The 17,218-nt window shown below is 33.4% G+C and overlaps 1 protein-coding gene across 1 annotated transcript in view; it reads right to left on the bottom strand.

Moving 5' to 3' along the window:
• The window catches only part of Plxdc2 (plexin domain containing 2), a 407,828-nt gene that overhangs the window by 40,081 nt on the left and 350,529 nt on the right, over positions 1 to 17,218 (bottom strand). The window contains exons 11-12 of the mRNA XM_020169269.2: positions 10,995 to 11,142; positions 9,562 to 9,600 (exon numbers count right to left, since the gene is read on the bottom strand). Of these exons, the coding sequence (XP_020024858.2) occupies positions 9,562 to 9,600; positions 10,995 to 11,142 (187 nt within the window). The remainder of the gene's footprint in view (positions 1 to 9,561; positions 9,601 to 10,994; positions 11,143 to 17,218) is intronic.

A 17,218-nucleotide genomic window follows, 5' to 3' on the forward strand; every position in this document is an offset into this window, starting at 1 on the left:
AAAGTGTTGGGGGACTGGATTAGAGAAATAACATAACAACATGGTACCCTCTAGCTTAAAGCTATGATTTGGCAAAGTTGGTGCTGCCTGTGTTTGTTGACATACTGGGTAACTTTAGTAGGAGAAGAAAGGCTCTCAGGTGGCTCCAGAGCTGACAGGTCACATCAGAAACATCCTTCTCCATAGCGTGAGGGTGGAATGGACAGCTACAGTCCTTATAAACTGTCAGAGCCTGGGCAAATTACTTGAACCCTTGGGCTTCTAAAACTTTGTGAGTGAAGTGAGAGTATAATACTGCTTTTTACAAAGGGTGCTGAAAGATCAAATGAGTTCAACATGCTAAGCCCTTAGAATACTGTCTGGAGTACAGTTAATAACCCGAACATTGCCGACAAATTTATCATTATTAGTAACCACACGGCAAGGTTCTACGAATAATTTAAAGCAAAATGTGAGGCAAATAAACAGAAGTATCAAATTTTATACTTACTAGCAATGTTCCTGATCTCCACATCTCATATTGCTGGAATTGCAGATGTGAGTCACTGTACTTGTCCCATTACTTGTGTTAGTGTAAGTTAGCTTTTCTCTCAGATGAATATCATATAAATTGAACTATACTGCATATTACTCTGATGTGTCTTAAAATGTTTGCAAGATATATCTGTGCCATTAGTTCATTCTATTCCATTACCATTTAATTGAACTATTTTCTAGTTTTCCTTATGATTTATTCTTTTATTTATATATTATTTAAACTTTCTGTATACTTCTCAACTTCTTTAAGGTATAATTGACAAAAATTACATATATTTGTGATGTGCAATGTGATGTTTTGTTGCAAGAGTACATTGAGAAATTATTAAATTAAGCTAATACCTACTACCGTACTCCTGACCTTGTTTTTGTGGTGCAACATTTAATGACTATTCTCTTATCAGTAGGTAATATATTTTCACTTTTCCTCATTTGATTCTTTTGTAGTCAAAGAATATTATGACTTCAATCTTTTGAAACTGAAAGATGTTTTATGGCTTAGTATATGGTGATCATTTCATATATACTTGACAAAATCTATATTCTGCAGTTGTGCAACAGGGTTCTATAATTACAAATCATATTTAATGTGTGTGTGTGTACATTAATTCCTGTGTAGTTCTGATCGATATCCTTCTTATTTTTGACTAATTTCTTAAAAATTGTAATGATTGCCTGATGAACTGATGCTTCTTTCATTTTATACTTTGCTCCTAACTCTGTCAATACACTTATGTCTACTTAGTTTAATATTTATACAGTGACACTGTGGTTATGTTTGCAGACTATATATATTTCAGCCACTTTACCTGGAATCATTTTATATCTATATGTCTTTATTTTTATGTAAATTTCTTATACACAGTATAGAGAAGGAACTTGATTTTTTTTCTTTTGCTTTATATAGTGCTGGTAATCGATTCCAGGACTTCAAACATGCTAGGCAAACACTCTACCACTGAGCTACACCTCTGGTCCAGGTTCTTCCTATTTTTAAACATTAGTCTGCTTGAATGTTTATTATTTAAATTTTTTGGCAGTACTGGGGGGTTGAACTGAGGGCTTTGCTTTTTCTAATCAGGCATTCTACCACTGGAGCTACACCAGTGGTAGCTCCAATCTTTTTGTTTTGGTTATTTTTGAGATAGGGTCTTGTTTTATGCCCAGGTCAGTCTGGACTGCAATCAACCTTCATCATGCTTTCCCAAATAGCATGGATGACAGGTGCGCCCAGCCATTGGTTGAGATGGGGTCATGTGAACTTTTCTGGTGGGGCTGGGCATGTACTGCTGTGCTCCTGATCTCTGTCCCCCTAGTAGCTGGAAATACAGATGTCACCATGCCCAGCTTTGAGTATTATTTATACTTAATATAGTTATTCAACTGGATTTTTCTGTTATTTTGCTGTTTGTTTTCTTTGCATTCACTTGCTTTAGAGCAGCTGTTCCTTCTCTCCAGTCTTTTTTAGGCCAGACAAATATTTCTTAGGTTATTATTTAAAATCCATCCAGTGGAATTTTCAGATATATATATATTTAGTGGTTGCTGAGCATAATGTTAGCATATGTTAAAATTACTTAGGGCTGTAACAGTTTTTCAGCAAACTGTTAGTTTATTATTGTAACTGCCAAAGTAGCTTACAACATTGCTACGAATTAGTACCAAATAATTATCTCTTGTCTTTAGTACTTAAGATATACTTAAAATCTTACATGGTATTATTTGAGCACTGTGGAAGAAAACTAAGGCTAAAATTAATTTTAACAGAAAAATAAGCCATTGAAAAACTTAGCTGTTAAAAAGTAAACTAAATTTACCATCTAATTGGTTAATCTACTCGTTTAAAAATATTGTCCCTTTTCAAATTGCGTATCTTTTTCCTATGTCAACATTTCTTCTTTCTCCTCAGCTTCCTCCCCACCTTCACTTCCTCCCTCCTCTTCCCTCTTCTCCCCACTCTTCTCCATCCTCCTCTTTCTTTTTTGCTTAAAGTCATTCAGCATTACACAAGCAATAAGCACTGGTGATTCAAGCACAATATGAACAGAATTTAGTGCTAAAGTTACATAGCCTGTTCCTAAAGTAAAATAAATGTGGCAACTCCTTGGCGTTACCCACAGTGATTTAGATGTTCTATTTCATGCTCCTGAACCTCATTTATGCTGATCCCTTGGCAGAAATGCCTCTCTTTTATCCATTGCTTAGATAAATTCACCCCACTACAAACTGGAATCAATCACCATGGAAGCTTTCCCATAATTTCAGCTTGAGTTAGGTGTCTTTTCCCTGACTTTTAATGGTTGGCTGAGTCTCCTTTGCATTCTTCACACTACAGATTTATTATTTTATGTCATCCTATTAGACCACTTTTTTCTCCACCTTGTTTATTTTTGCATTTCCATCATCAATTAATAAGCCTGGTACCTAGTACTTTTATGGCTCTTACCCAGGACCTCACACATGCGAGGCAAATATTCTACCATAGAAATACATCACCAACCCAAGAAATATTTCTGGCCTAAATCAAATTGAGTCAAACCAAATCACCATCTAGTTTAATCTAAGAGACATACATATTATAGTAGTAGTACACTACTTTCATAACCACTATGCATCTTGCATTTAAAAAATTCAAAAATTAAAAACTTTGTATGTGTTTAGCACACTGACAAGAGGCACAAAAAAAGACTGATGTAAAACCCACTCCAGGGACACCTCATAAGTCTCTGGTTCCAAAAGCCAATGACATATACAAGTCTCTTTCCTCCCAAGGTATTGTCAAGGGCAGATTTTGGACAGGAACCAGGTATGTCAGAAATTAGATAGAGGATGAACACAGAAAAGAAAGTAGCTACTGATCAGTCATTTTGCTGGCAGCAATGACATGCCATTTAGAGCTACTTCTTAGAAATTGCATGGTATACATTTTCTAACAGAGGTTCTGCTATGTTCTGTTATTTGTTCAACCTGTACCAGAAACACTAACTACAAATCCCATCTTCAAATCAACATGAAGGGGAAAGACCATATTCTGATGCGATTTCTTTTTTCTTTTTTTTTCCTATTCTGGATAACATTTTTCCCCATGCTATTGGGTTGAATAGTGAAATTGCAACTCTCATAGGTCAAAATAATTTTAACAAATCAGCATCTTCATTTAGTTCACCAAAAATGCAGAAAATATAACTATACTTGCTAAAGTAAATGAATTTGCCATTAGCTTAAATGGACTAATTTTGACATACTATATTCAAATGAGTTATGAGTTATAACAGATATAATGTTTTCAGGTGCCTTGCCTCTGTGGAATAAGATGCATTTTCCACATGTAGATGGAGGTAATTTCTTATTGCCACCAGTTAAAATGTTTCAGGGAAGTCATGAAGAGGCATGATTTTCAAAGTGTGATCTGAGAAGTGGTAGCAAATATGCTATCTGATAACTTGTTAGAAATGCAATGCTATCTCTTAGAATATGCATTTTAATAAGGCTTTCTAAACCAGTGATTCTAGTGCTCATTATTTATGATGCTCAAACCACTCACTATCAATTTCATTTTATACTGAAATCACTGGCAGTTTAAAAATATTGACTCCTGAGACCCCACCTCAGAGATTAAGATTTAATTGGTATGAGATTTAATCTGAGTTCAGAATTTTTATAAACTATAATAATAAAATTAGAAAACCTCATGAATACAACATATAGAACAAATGAGAGTAACTGCTCCAGATAAAGGTATAGGACAAAAATCCTTAATCCTAGGGAAATTTTAAAATATTCTAAAGCATAAGACATTTCCACTATCACAGCATAAATGTTCTTAGAATAGAGTTAGTGCTAAATGAAAAGTAACCAAACAAAGCAAAAGATAAAACTAAAAGCCAGGATATTTTACAGTTCTAGAAACAAAGAGTGATATATATTCAATAGGTTGTCAAATGGAAATAACAGTTTCTCCTTGTTTCTAGGACTGTGATCTACACGAAAGAAGCAGATGAAAAAATAACAAGAAAGGGAGGAAAAAATAGTAAAAGATATGTTGCTTTGATGATTTATGTATGAAAGTCAAAAAATAATTTGGCTGAATGATAAATGAAACACTAGACACTTGATCTGCCACTACAGACTAGGAAAAAAAATATAGCCTTAGAAGCATTTCAGTGGAAAAGTCAGAATAATGTTCTAACATTGTATCTTTGGATGCAAAGTCTTACAATGTGTCCAGAAATAGGAAACTGAGCAGAACACAAGAGAATCAGAATAGACCAGTTATCCATAGGAGTTTCAAAGTATGTTTCTGTTAGCTCTTTGAAATTTGTCACCAAACATATGTACCTCTGAATTAACTTTCAGTATCCAGGTTTAGTAAATTTCCTAGCAATAAGAATTTAATAAATTTCCCAGTAATAAGAAGAAAGGACAATCACAATGCCACTTGCATTAAACATCATGCTTGCCTGCAATATAGCTACTTTAAATATTAAAAATTACAAATTTATATTCAAACATTTTTTTAAAGAAACACCTCAATGAAAAGGAAGAACTTTTAAAGCAATCACTAGAGAATGGAATTTTTGGTGCTTTGATACCAACAAATTTAAAATAATGAAATCTATTCAAGATTTTTGAGTTCGAAATTATTTTAACATCTGCAGTGTAGCAGAATGGCACAATTCAATTTGCTAAATTGAATGGAATCTGGTTGAAAACTTTACCCTCTCAATTAAAACCCTTGTCATTGATTCCTCTTACAAATCTCTTCTTAGCCCTGAATATAACTTCATTCTCTTTGCATCTTGAAGTCTTTTACATTTCTAATTAGGTGGTTAGTGCCATTTAAAAGCAACCTATTCAAATGTCAAAGAAAGCACTTAATGGTTATACCTGCTGAACTAAATAGCTAGGAAATTCTTTACAAATATAAGTCTTCTAATAAGCTATCGTGAAGATTTGAAAAACAAAGATGTTGCTTGAAATGCACAAAACTATGATCCACAAAGTAGTGTATTAAAGAATACAGGCTAAATAACCCTTACAGGAGAATTGAACCTGAATTTCTAGAGAAACCAAAAGAACTTTAATTAAATTTTGAACATAAACTATACCTGTAGTTTGGAGACCAAATGCCAATGATTCAAACATCATTCAATCACATGAGAGAATTAAAGCATGGTGATTTTCATAGAAAGGACAAAATGGAAATTATTGCATAATTATATATGAAAAGGAAATTTCATTTTTAAATATTTTAAGTATAAGCACTACACCATAATACACTATAGTAGTAGGCTATAATATACAACATGTAGTTAAAATAGCTTATTGTTGGCATTTCCCACGTGCAGGTTGATTCTAAGAGACCAATACTATAAGGAAGAAACAATATTGAAAAATCCTTAGAGCCTAGGGGTCCACACCAAGGCTAAATAAATAGATGGACACATCAGTTCTGCTCCATACCACCTTGAGAACCTTACCTTTTTGTACCTCCATTTCTGTACCTATAAAATAATCATAGGACCAACTTGCATGTGTTGTAAATTACATGAGTTAATATGCATATTGCATTTAGAAGAGAATGTAGAACATGGAAAGATTCAGTAAACATCCCTCCCTTCTCGTCCCCCTCCCCCAAAAGGGGGAACAATAGAAGAGCTGTTGTTCATATAAACAAGAATGGTTACATTATTTGATTAGAATTATGCATTACTCTAAGATTCTAAATGTGCAACCAGTAATACTCCAGTTGAAGATAAAACACTGTCTTTACATTGGATGTTCTGTGTTTTTGTATTTAGCTATTTACAATGCTTAATTAGGCAGTAACTTACTAAAGAGGTCTTTACTCATTAGGTATCATTACCTTGGTTAAGATTTGTTCATGTTTTTTTCTCTGAATTATTTAGAGAGGTGAAAATTTCTATGCATCCCTGAAGGCTGCCAAACAATTAGCTAGAAGCTCCAAGAGGCTGTACCTAGACTTAATCTACATGTATCAGGAAATTCAATGCACAACGAAGATTCATGGAGAGTGATTTAATGGATTATAACCCAGTCTGGGTCCTCTGAGTGAGAAACCCTGTTGTGTGACTTTGGTCTCCAGCTGCTGAGAAGTATTTTATGTTTCCATACCAAGACAAAGAAAAATCTTGTGAAAAGTGAATGATAATCAAGTCAGCTGCAGATTCCACCAAGAAAAGCAACTACTTTAACCCACAGAAATGTCCCAGAAAGACACAGAGTGAAGGTAATCAAATACTTCAAGGAGCTGATGGAATGGAAGGCAATACACTGACTATTTTCTAAAATGTCAGCCTCTTATTCAGAAAAGCACAGAGCTCTAAATTAAAATGATTTTAACGTCAGTCAATTAAATCAAGAAATAAAACGTGCTAAATTTCCTTGCAACAACACATAGCAATGTACAAAAATTTACTAGCTTGCATACTTTAAAAATCATTCTCAATAAAATGTTGGAAAACATTTGTATTAGACTACTTATTCTTAATTAATTCAATCTTGCAAAAATGTTCAGCTGGAGGGGAAGGACAGTTCTGAATTATTTCCAATATGCTTAATTAACTAATAAAGATTTAAAGTAATGATCCTTCCTGAATCTCCACATTTCATAAAATAAAAAGCAATAATAGCATACCATTATAATAAGGATGTTATGAAAAATAATGTGTAATTTACCTTAGATACTTTTTTCTTATTTGTGGTGCCTAGGCATCAAACCCAAGGCCTTGGCCATATTAGGCAAACACTCTAGCACTGATCCGCGTCTCCAGGCAATATTCTTTTGAAGAAACACATCTTAATGCTTGTCAGATTGATCTCTTCAAACTGCACTTGAGTGTTTTTAAGGACAAGTATTCAAAAAACAACCCCAGACTTGAAAAGAGTATGGTATTACTGTGATATTTTGGAATTCTAGTGGTACCTGCTGTGTACCAATTATCGAAAGCTCTATGTATTAACCCTGGGAATACTGAACTTGATTTCTTTTCACCATAGCATTGTTTCTAAGGCATTGATTTAAGAAGGACTTCAGTTTTATGATTCTTTGATGCTTTAAAAAAAACTATGGATTTCACTCAGGATAATTGGTAATATTTTTGAAAAGCATTTGCAAAGTGTATTCTACAAAACACTATGTCCACAAGATGCTAGTACTAAAAAGGTTTTATAACAGAAGAGTGGGAAAAGGCCAGGTAGGAAATCTTTATTGCTAGCTTGAAGATTCTTTAGAATGCATGTTCTCTGAAAATAAGGAATTTGTATAAAGCTGTTCACTACTGCAGCCCCAAGCCTGTAATGGTGCTTAAGAATTAGCACACATTTAGAAGAAATGAATGAATGAATGAATGAACAGAAAGGCTTTGAAAGTTCTCCAGCAAAAAACTTTAATTTTCTGTTACTCAAAGTATTTCCTATTTATCTTATCACAGGAATCTTTGGCTTTTTCCTCTTAGCACTACAGGATACGTTAAGCATGTTAAATAACATTAAGTAAAAAAAAAAAGAACAGAGAAAAATATAAGCATGTATATAAATTCCATGTATATTAAAAATTAAGTATCACAGAAAAGAAACCTCCTGGCAATAACTCCTCCATTCCATTTGCCTGGTGAGGTAACCTACGTAATAACTTAGGATCACATGACACTTATTAACATCCCACTGTGGGAAATCCTGAATCAGGGGATTGTTAAATTGTTTTCAAGTGTTAAGATTTTAATTTATTTCTAGCTAGTATAGATAACACAAATGGTTACGTGTAAATCTGTCCACTTGCTGAATCAACACAATAGTGAATTAGAAATGAATGAAACAACACTACAAAGCAGATGAAAAAGGCAGTGGAAATTGATTTAATAATGACATTTACAGACAGGCTAGGCAGCTTTTCTTTCAGATGGGTTGATATAAAAACTAAAGATGTATATACACATATATAAGCAATGACTGCAGAAAGAACAGAAATATGGTTACTTAACATGGACTGAGTAATTTAGGAACTATTCTCCATAATTATAAAAGAAAACAACCTCAACTACATACTACATATATGTATATATGTATATTATATATATATATGCTAATTATGGGATAATATAAATCAACCTATCTATCGATCTATGATCTTGTCTTAAATCCCATGGGTCTGGAAAAGTAAAACATGCCTAGATCAATGTCATGATGCATTCACATTTACATAAAAGATGTAGAAATGCCCTTCTTAAGTCATATAAACAATTGGTAATAAAAATATCATATATTGCTGGTGAGACTCAAAGTGTAACAGCACCTGCCTAGCAGGCATGAGTGCTGCCAGTGCCGCCAAAACAAAACACAACAGAACAAAACAAAACCTCTTTTATCAATAGTGAGCATATTCCAATGGAAAAGGAAATGAGAACCAACAGTTTAATAGGAAAAAAACCCTATTTTTATTTTTAAAACGATATTTTTCACAGCATTGTTTTGGTAAAGCCTTTTTTCTTCAAATTTTAAACTAGTAGTACAGATATTTCTAAATCATCTTGGAAAACATTTAAGTATGTTACTAATAAGGTATTTTTTGAATACTTAATTTTTGTTCTTTGCTTCATAGAATGGATAAAAATACCTAATGTGACATACTACTACACTTACTATCTTATTTCTAATTTTAAATATAAAGAGTGTTGATCAGTCACTCAACTAAGTGAGAAAACACTTGAACCTACTACCTACAGTCATATAATCACTCCTACAACTAAAATAAGGACCAGAGCAGCAGACTAGCAAGTTACAAGAATGAATTTTCTACTTCATGTAGTTTTACAGACAAGCACAAGGCTTAGGATTTCATTTTCCAGTCAACACTGCATTCATCCCAGATTAAATACTAGCAGGAATGAGATGTTACCTCACTCTGTCTTTAGAAGCCTACATGCCTTTTGACATATTTAAATGAATTAGTATTTATGTTTATAAAAGAAAATGTTTATAAAAGAAAAAAGTGCTAATTCCTACCTCCATTATCTTTGAGATGCAATGCTATCTTGGTATCATCTGGAAGAGAAATTCAAAATTATCATGAAAAAAAACCAAAGATTTTGAAGTTATATAAATCTCATATCTTGTAATTGTCTACAAATTGCCTTACCTGCAATAAGACTAGATTTTGACAATTTATTGAGATAGTGTCTAGCTCAATGAGAGCAAAATTTAGCTTTACATGATATAGTACTAGAAATTCTTACAGACCTTCGTAAAATATATGATTCTCAAGTTCTGTGAGAAAGGTAAAGTTATTTAAAATGCATTGACCTTTAACTTTCTCAAACAATTTATACAATTTGACTATATAGTTATGATCTTACTGTAAAAATCAAGATGAAGAAAATTACAAATTAATTGGAATCATCAGGATATATCAGCATCCACAAATTCAATTTAAAAAGTTAAATGCATTTTCACTAGTAACACATATGATCAAAATCATTTATGAAAAGATCTTGCACTTAAGGAACAAAATGTAGGATATACCTTTTCATTTCAGTGGTTACATTTCATTCAAAAGGCTAGGACGTCAATTACGGGAATAGTTCCATGAGTTTTAGTATAACAATCCAAAATAATACAAATATTAAAAATGTTGCTTTTAAAAGCAATAAAATGCATTTGACATTTGTCCTCCATCTTATTTTATCCCAGGAACCTTGTAATAGCCAATTAAATTTCAATGAAAAGGAAAGGTTTCAAATTTAATTTAACATCCTATACAAAGGAAAGCAAAGGTTGTTGCAATAGCAAGTATGACTTGCTTACCCTTGGACAACTATTCTCATATTTCGTCTATTTCCTAATGGTACCATTCAGAATAGAAAGCTAAGCAAGTACTGGCAAACATACCTTCTTCCCCCATGCATTATATCTGAGTGTTAATACTCGAGTATTTTTGTTTCTCCACAAGAGGAAATAGTTTTGAAGGACAATACTTGTGACCTTCACAGTGCTTCTGTATAGGTTATAGACAAACATTTTATTGACTATATTCGGGAAATATTAGAATTGAATATGAGTTGAATTATCTATTGTTTAGAATCCCAAATCAATAGACATTTTATATGCATTTTGCTTTTCCATTCTGAACTTGCAATATTGAGTTTGGTGACTGCTAATTTTAGCCACATGGAAAGAAGTCTCTATTTCTTTTCCAGGGAGGACAAGAAGCCAGACTACAGGTAACAGTTAAGGCTTAATAAGAGACACAGTGTAGTAAAAGAATCCCAACACATAATTTCAGTCCATGATAGTTTTTTCTTTTTCCTCTTTAAGACATTCCTTAGAAATTCAGTTTGCAAAAGAATAACTTTTTCCCGAGAGCAGGAGATACACTAGTATACAACAACACACCGATTTCCTCCTCCATTAGAAGAAAAAGCAAACTATCTCTTGGGTACCTTCTGTGGGCAGGCTTGTGGGCAGCTGGGCGGTAGCTGCCCTACGGGTAGTCGTTAGGACCCTGAATTGTGTGGTTGTCGTGTGTACAGTTGTGGTGGTTTGAGAAGTTTCCACTGGCTCCGTGTTCTCACACATCTTCTCTTTTGACTAATAAGAGATGCAAAATGGAAAATAAATTGAGTGATCACACATGCATTTTTCAAAATTACATCAAAGAAGTTAGGCTGCAAGTACAAAAGGCTCTCAAATCAAGATGATGAATAAATTAGTCTTGTACCAGGCTATATTTACAGATTTTGCTAATTTACAAGTTTTTTTTTTTTTAATAAGAGAAAAGTAGTTGCAGCAACATCCATTTTTAGATTTTGGATTTCATCATTTTTTATATTACTATTTATCTTCCTTAAATTTTGTGTTGATGTATTTGTAAAAGGTATGACATCAGAAGAAAAGGTTGAAATTAGAAGAAAAATGTGCTGATAGATAAGATTTAAATCATTCTCAGGTACATGAAGAAAGAGTACATTCCCTTTATATTCTAAGTCTTAAACATTTTTCAATTACTTCAGGCTGTTTTACTGTCACAAAATTAATCTGCCACAGTTTTCATTTATATCCTACAAAATAAATCCTATAATTTCCATCAGCAACCCCAATCCAGCTCTTGTGTTACAGAGGACTTGCTCACTTTGGTAATCCTTGAAGAGAAAATAAGTGATGTGTACATGGATGGTATTCACCCTGTATTCGAAAAAGAGTTTCTTAAACTCTAAAGTACTATGCACATTTTCACTGGGAAATAAAGAGTTCCAGAGACAGCTTCTTTATCCCTCATTGGATACAATGCAGGTTTATTCTCTACTTGTCTCACCATCCTAGGGGCCCACTGCACACACCAAATCACACTTCTCACATCTTCTCAACTCCAAATGATCACTTCTTTGACCCCATTTTTGTTGTCACACCCATACTATGGACCTGATCTTCAGTAAGAAATGCTTTGTATTTGAGACATAAACTCATTATCCTGCTTCAGGTCACCTTTGTTACCTGTTCACTCATGTTCTTCTTGTCCTATGAATACTTAAAAGGCCCAAGCACAGTGACTTTCTTGCTTTATTCTGTCACTCCAATCTCTCTTTTTAATAGTTTAAAGCATCTTGGTCTATTTTTCTGTGTTTTTTTTTTTACATCTTTTCAGAAAATTCCCTATATTGTATAATATAGTAAAAAAATCTCCTTTTTTTCCATGTCAGCTCCAAAGGCAGTCATGTTCGCATGATCCCCTCGTGGGGAGTTCCACGAACCAATCTCCTACCTCCTCTACTGGACTATCCATGATACTTGACAGTACTGCTCTGCTTGGGTGCTCATTTTTCTCATGTACATGGGGTATTATTTTCTGTACTCTCGCCTCTACTTAAAACTACAGTCACATAATGATTTTCTCAATTTTATCTCTGGACTCACCTTTTATTTCTTTGAAGGAAGAAATGCATCAGTAAGAATTCTTTATATTTCTTTACAAATCAGCAACTACTTCCAGTCTGAACCGACTTCTTTCCTGCTGTTATAATGGATGAAGACCATCCCTTGCACTGATTCTTTCAAGCTGTGCTTGGCCCAACTCAGCCCCCTTTCTCAGGTGTTGGGAATGGGCTCATTCGATCACATCCATTGTTTTCCTATATTTGTCATATCCAGTTCTCTATTGACTTGATACTATGAATACTTCTCAAGAATGTCCAATTTTATCTCCTTTCACTTCTCCACAATATGTCCTGATGTTATTCTACTTTTCCTTCCAGTTACACTAATAAATAATTCCAGAGAGATTGGTCTTCCCTGGTCTTCTGACTCCCAGTGTCTTTACTTATGATAATCTTGTTCTTACACAACCCAACTCAATAGAAATTTCTCAAACCAATGTTACTACATATCTCCTTGGTTACTAGGTCTTCCCTGATATACCGTGGCTATCTCATCAGTATTGAGCAAAGATTTCCACTCTTACATTGTTTTTTGTGATACATACTCTCATCCATTTTCTGAAACCTCTTTAACACCCCCTGTATTTTCTTTTATTTCTGTCTATCTGTTCTGTGGTTCTTACTGATATTTGACCTTTCATTTCACTCTATGCATTCTCACTAGCAATCTTTACACGAATGGTTTCAACTAACATTTTTATGTTGATTATTTATAAATATACATCTTTAGTCCACATTCCTTTCTTGGATTTCAGTCACAAATATTTGTCTTTTCACTGCCTGTGGATGTCACAGACATTGTAATCTCAGTATGGAACTTGACATCTGTTATTCCAAATGAACAGTACTCCCAAACATCCTAATGTTCAAAGTAACATCCTGGATTAAGTTTGCTTATGGTGGTAAAGGCAGATAAGGACTCTAAATGATTCTCCTGGTACAAAACAAGTAGATTCTAGATAAAATATGGATTTTAAAGCAGGATTAGAATTTGTAGGAAGTCAAGAAAATTTCCAATGGTGCCTTTCCACTGTCTCTCCCTCATTATCCAGATTAAAATAAAAAGAAAGGCTGTGTGTTATAAAGAAAGTAGGAAAAATAAACATTAAGCAAAGGAAAAAAAGCAGAGTTTACCCTGGGGAAAAAAAGCAAACATCAAGATCATTGTAAAGAGACCAATCCTTGCATCAGCAGTAGATGGGGAATATAACTCTAAACCTCTCCTCCTGATGTGAGGCAGGTACTGTGGTGCCCTACACTCTCAGGATTCCATCATCAAATCCTCTTTGGTGAAAAGCATCACCTATTTAGGACTCTCATGGAATAAGATCAAACAAATATGCACTTAATATTAAAGGAAACAAAAAGAAAGAAAAAGAGTGGTCTGAAAAAGAGTCATCAAAAACAATGTACAATGAATGGATGGCATCCTTAGCCTACAAAACTTCAGATATTGGGATCATCTAATATGGAATATATAAAAATTCTAATGGAATATTTAAAGAAACTAAAGGTAAAATTTAAACCAAATTTTACCTTGTAAAATAGCATGTAAAATTTTACCTTGTAAAATAGCATCTATAGTGTAGCATGACACTATAGAAATGACTTGACTGATTTTACAAAGTATCAGATTTAAAATTTATAAATGGAAAAAAATTTGGAAGTTACTTTCTCAATGAATAAACAAAAGATTAAATAGGACAAAGGGGACAATTGATAAACAGGCAAATATATCTGAATAAATTTCTCAGAATGCAGCACAGATAAATAAGAAAGTAGAAGGTATAAAAAAAGAGGTTATAAAATCTGAGACAAAACAAAATGGTCAAGCTGATCTTCAAAGAATTCAAAAGGTGAAAATAAAGAGAATGGAAATGTGTAATTGAAGAGTTAATTGATCAGACTGGACATCCAACCAATGAGGAAACATACATTCATAAGAATGTATATAAATTGTCCACTCAATGAAAAATTTCTAACACATTTTAAAGAGTCAATATTACATACAACACATTCTCTGGCAATAATTCAATTAGATTAGAAGTTAATAACAGAAGATAAATTTTAAAAAGTATACACAATTTGGAAATATGATATAACTTACCAGTCAAAGTATTTCCAATAAAAATGCAACTAAGATCTATTGGTTGATGTATTACAGATCTTGACAAGGTGATTCTAAAATCTATAGTGAAAGTCAAAAGCCCTAAAATCATTAAAGGACTTGTGAAAGAGAAAAAGTAAGGAGACTTGTCCTATAGATAGCAAGACTTTTCATAAAACTACTGTAATTAATAATGCAGTATGCCATTGGTCCTGACAATGACAAACCAAGCCTTAGAAGGGAGAGACTAGACACTGTATATGAAAGAAGTGACATTGTGAGATATTGCCAAAAGGAAAGATTATTCAATAAATGGAGCTAAGGATTTGGTTATCCATGAGAGGAAAAATCCCCCAAAATTGAATTTCTAGCCCCAATTCCAAATGGAATAAAGACTTTAATGTGAAACATGAAAGAAAAAAGCTTTAAAACATTTAGAAGAAAATATATGAAAACAAATTAATAAAATTTTAAAGGAAAAATCTTTTAAAATGAAACATACAGGCACATAAAACTAAACATAAAAAGATTGATACATATGACACATTAAATTTATAATACTGTTAATTAGAATCAAAGAAAATGAACAGAGAAACCAAAATATGGAAGATTTATATAACTTGAGGTACAAGCTAGAGTAATAAAACAATAAAAACAAAAGGTATAAAAATAGAAAATAAGAATCCAAACTCTCATTTATAGATAATTCATAGATATCTCAATAGAGAACTACCAAGTACCTTCAGAAATATTTTTCAAATTAGGTAGAGTGTTTTATAAGGTGATTGCATACAATATCTGTTAAGATCTATTATGTCTGTTATATATAATCAACAGAGTCATGGTATCCAGAATAAAAATAAAATGACAACTACCCTATAGAAAAATGAGAAAAGACATGAACAGGTGTCTCACCAGAGAGGAAAGACAGAAAAGAGCCTAGAAATCACAAAAATATAAAAATACATTTGATTTCATTACTGATAAGAGCAATGTGAATTAGGTGCACAATAAAAACCATTTTGCACCATTAGATTTATAGAAATGAAGAACTCTGACAATACCGGCATGGTGGGTATGAAACAATAGGAACTCACAAGCAATCCAGCCCTGTCTACTTTTAGGAATACTAGAGAAAGTGCTGTACATTTGATTCAGGAGACATGCATATGTTTATGTGAAACAAAAGGATGAGTGAGGAAAATATGATTACAGGAAGTTACATTCTGGGAAGGCAGTGGGTGGTGGATTTTTGTTTTTTTTTTAAATTTTCTTTTTTTTTCTTTTATTCATATATGCATACAATGTTTGGGTCATTTCTCCCCCCTTCCCCCTGCCCCACTTACCCCCTGTAAACTTTCTTATTACTACATCCCAGTACTTCAGAAGTGTCTGGGACATCATGAGCACATAACAAATATTTGTTATGCAAATGAATTCCGTAATCATACCCTAGAATACAGAGCTTGGAAAATGAAGAAATTACCAACATGGGAGCCAGCATGGGTCAGTGTAAGCAGCAAATTTCTCAGGGATAAACCTGAAGTTCAGAATGGTTTTGCCTTTTAAAATTTTATTTATTTTTCTGGGACTGGGGTTTGAATTCAGGACTTCTACCTCTTGAGCCACACCTCCAGTCCATAGACTAGTTTTGCTTTTAATAGGACGAGGCAGGGATACGATGGAGCAGAAGCACACAGGTAGCGTCTTAGTCATTGATAATTCTAGTCCTTAAATTACACAGTCAATCACAGGCCCTCATTTCTTATTGTGCTTCAGAATTACGTTAAAGTTATAAAATGTTAAAGATTTTTAAAAGACTATAAAAGGAAGAAATTTTAAAAAATACTCTTAGTTTTCATTTCCATACAACCAACTACTTACTGATTCACCACCACCACCATCACCATAGTCACCACACTTCTGTCCACTGTTTTGGTCCAACACTGACCCAGGGCAGAACTACAGTCAACCAATGGGCCTCTGAGTCACAGTCAGACATTTATCCTTTTGATTAACCAACCCACTTAGACATTATCCTTTTGATTAAGACCAGTCAGTTTCCCTTCTCTTTACTTCTTGTCACTTGGAGGGCCTGTTTGACTCATCAGTCTCACCTATCACCATGTGTCTTTATTCAAGTTGTCTTCAGGCTTCTCCTTAAATATCACCTTCTCTTTTCCTTCTTAAGAAGACCATGCATATGTGGTCACCTTTCTCTATCTTCTATAGCTCAGCATGAAATCACACTGACACAAGAAAACTAGATGTCTGAATTACATTCTGAGTCTTCACAAAATATAAGCATTCATTTTTGAACATTTTGTTAATGAGTTAACTGTGGTTATGTAAAAGAAACAATGATCTGAAAACAGAATTATAGATTCATGAGTGTATTTTCTTTCGACCTGTGTTGTTATATAAGTGAACTGAGGTTAAAGGATTTATACATCACTATAATTCCCCAAGTGAATGTCAAAATTTTTAATATTATAAACTTCAAGAATGGTAGCATTTTGATTTTTTGTTCTGGAAACAGAATGGTTTCACTGAGCTCAATTGATCATCTCACCTCAGCCATGGATTACAGATGTGCACCACCACACCTGGCCACAAGAATTTTATT

Source organism: Castor canadensis, chromosome 15 (genome assembly GCF_047511655.1).
Source record: "Castor canadensis chromosome 15, mCasCan1.hap1v2, whole genome shotgun sequence".
Lineage (NCBI taxonomy): Eukaryota > Metazoa > Chordata > Mammalia > Rodentia > Castoridae > Castor > Castor canadensis.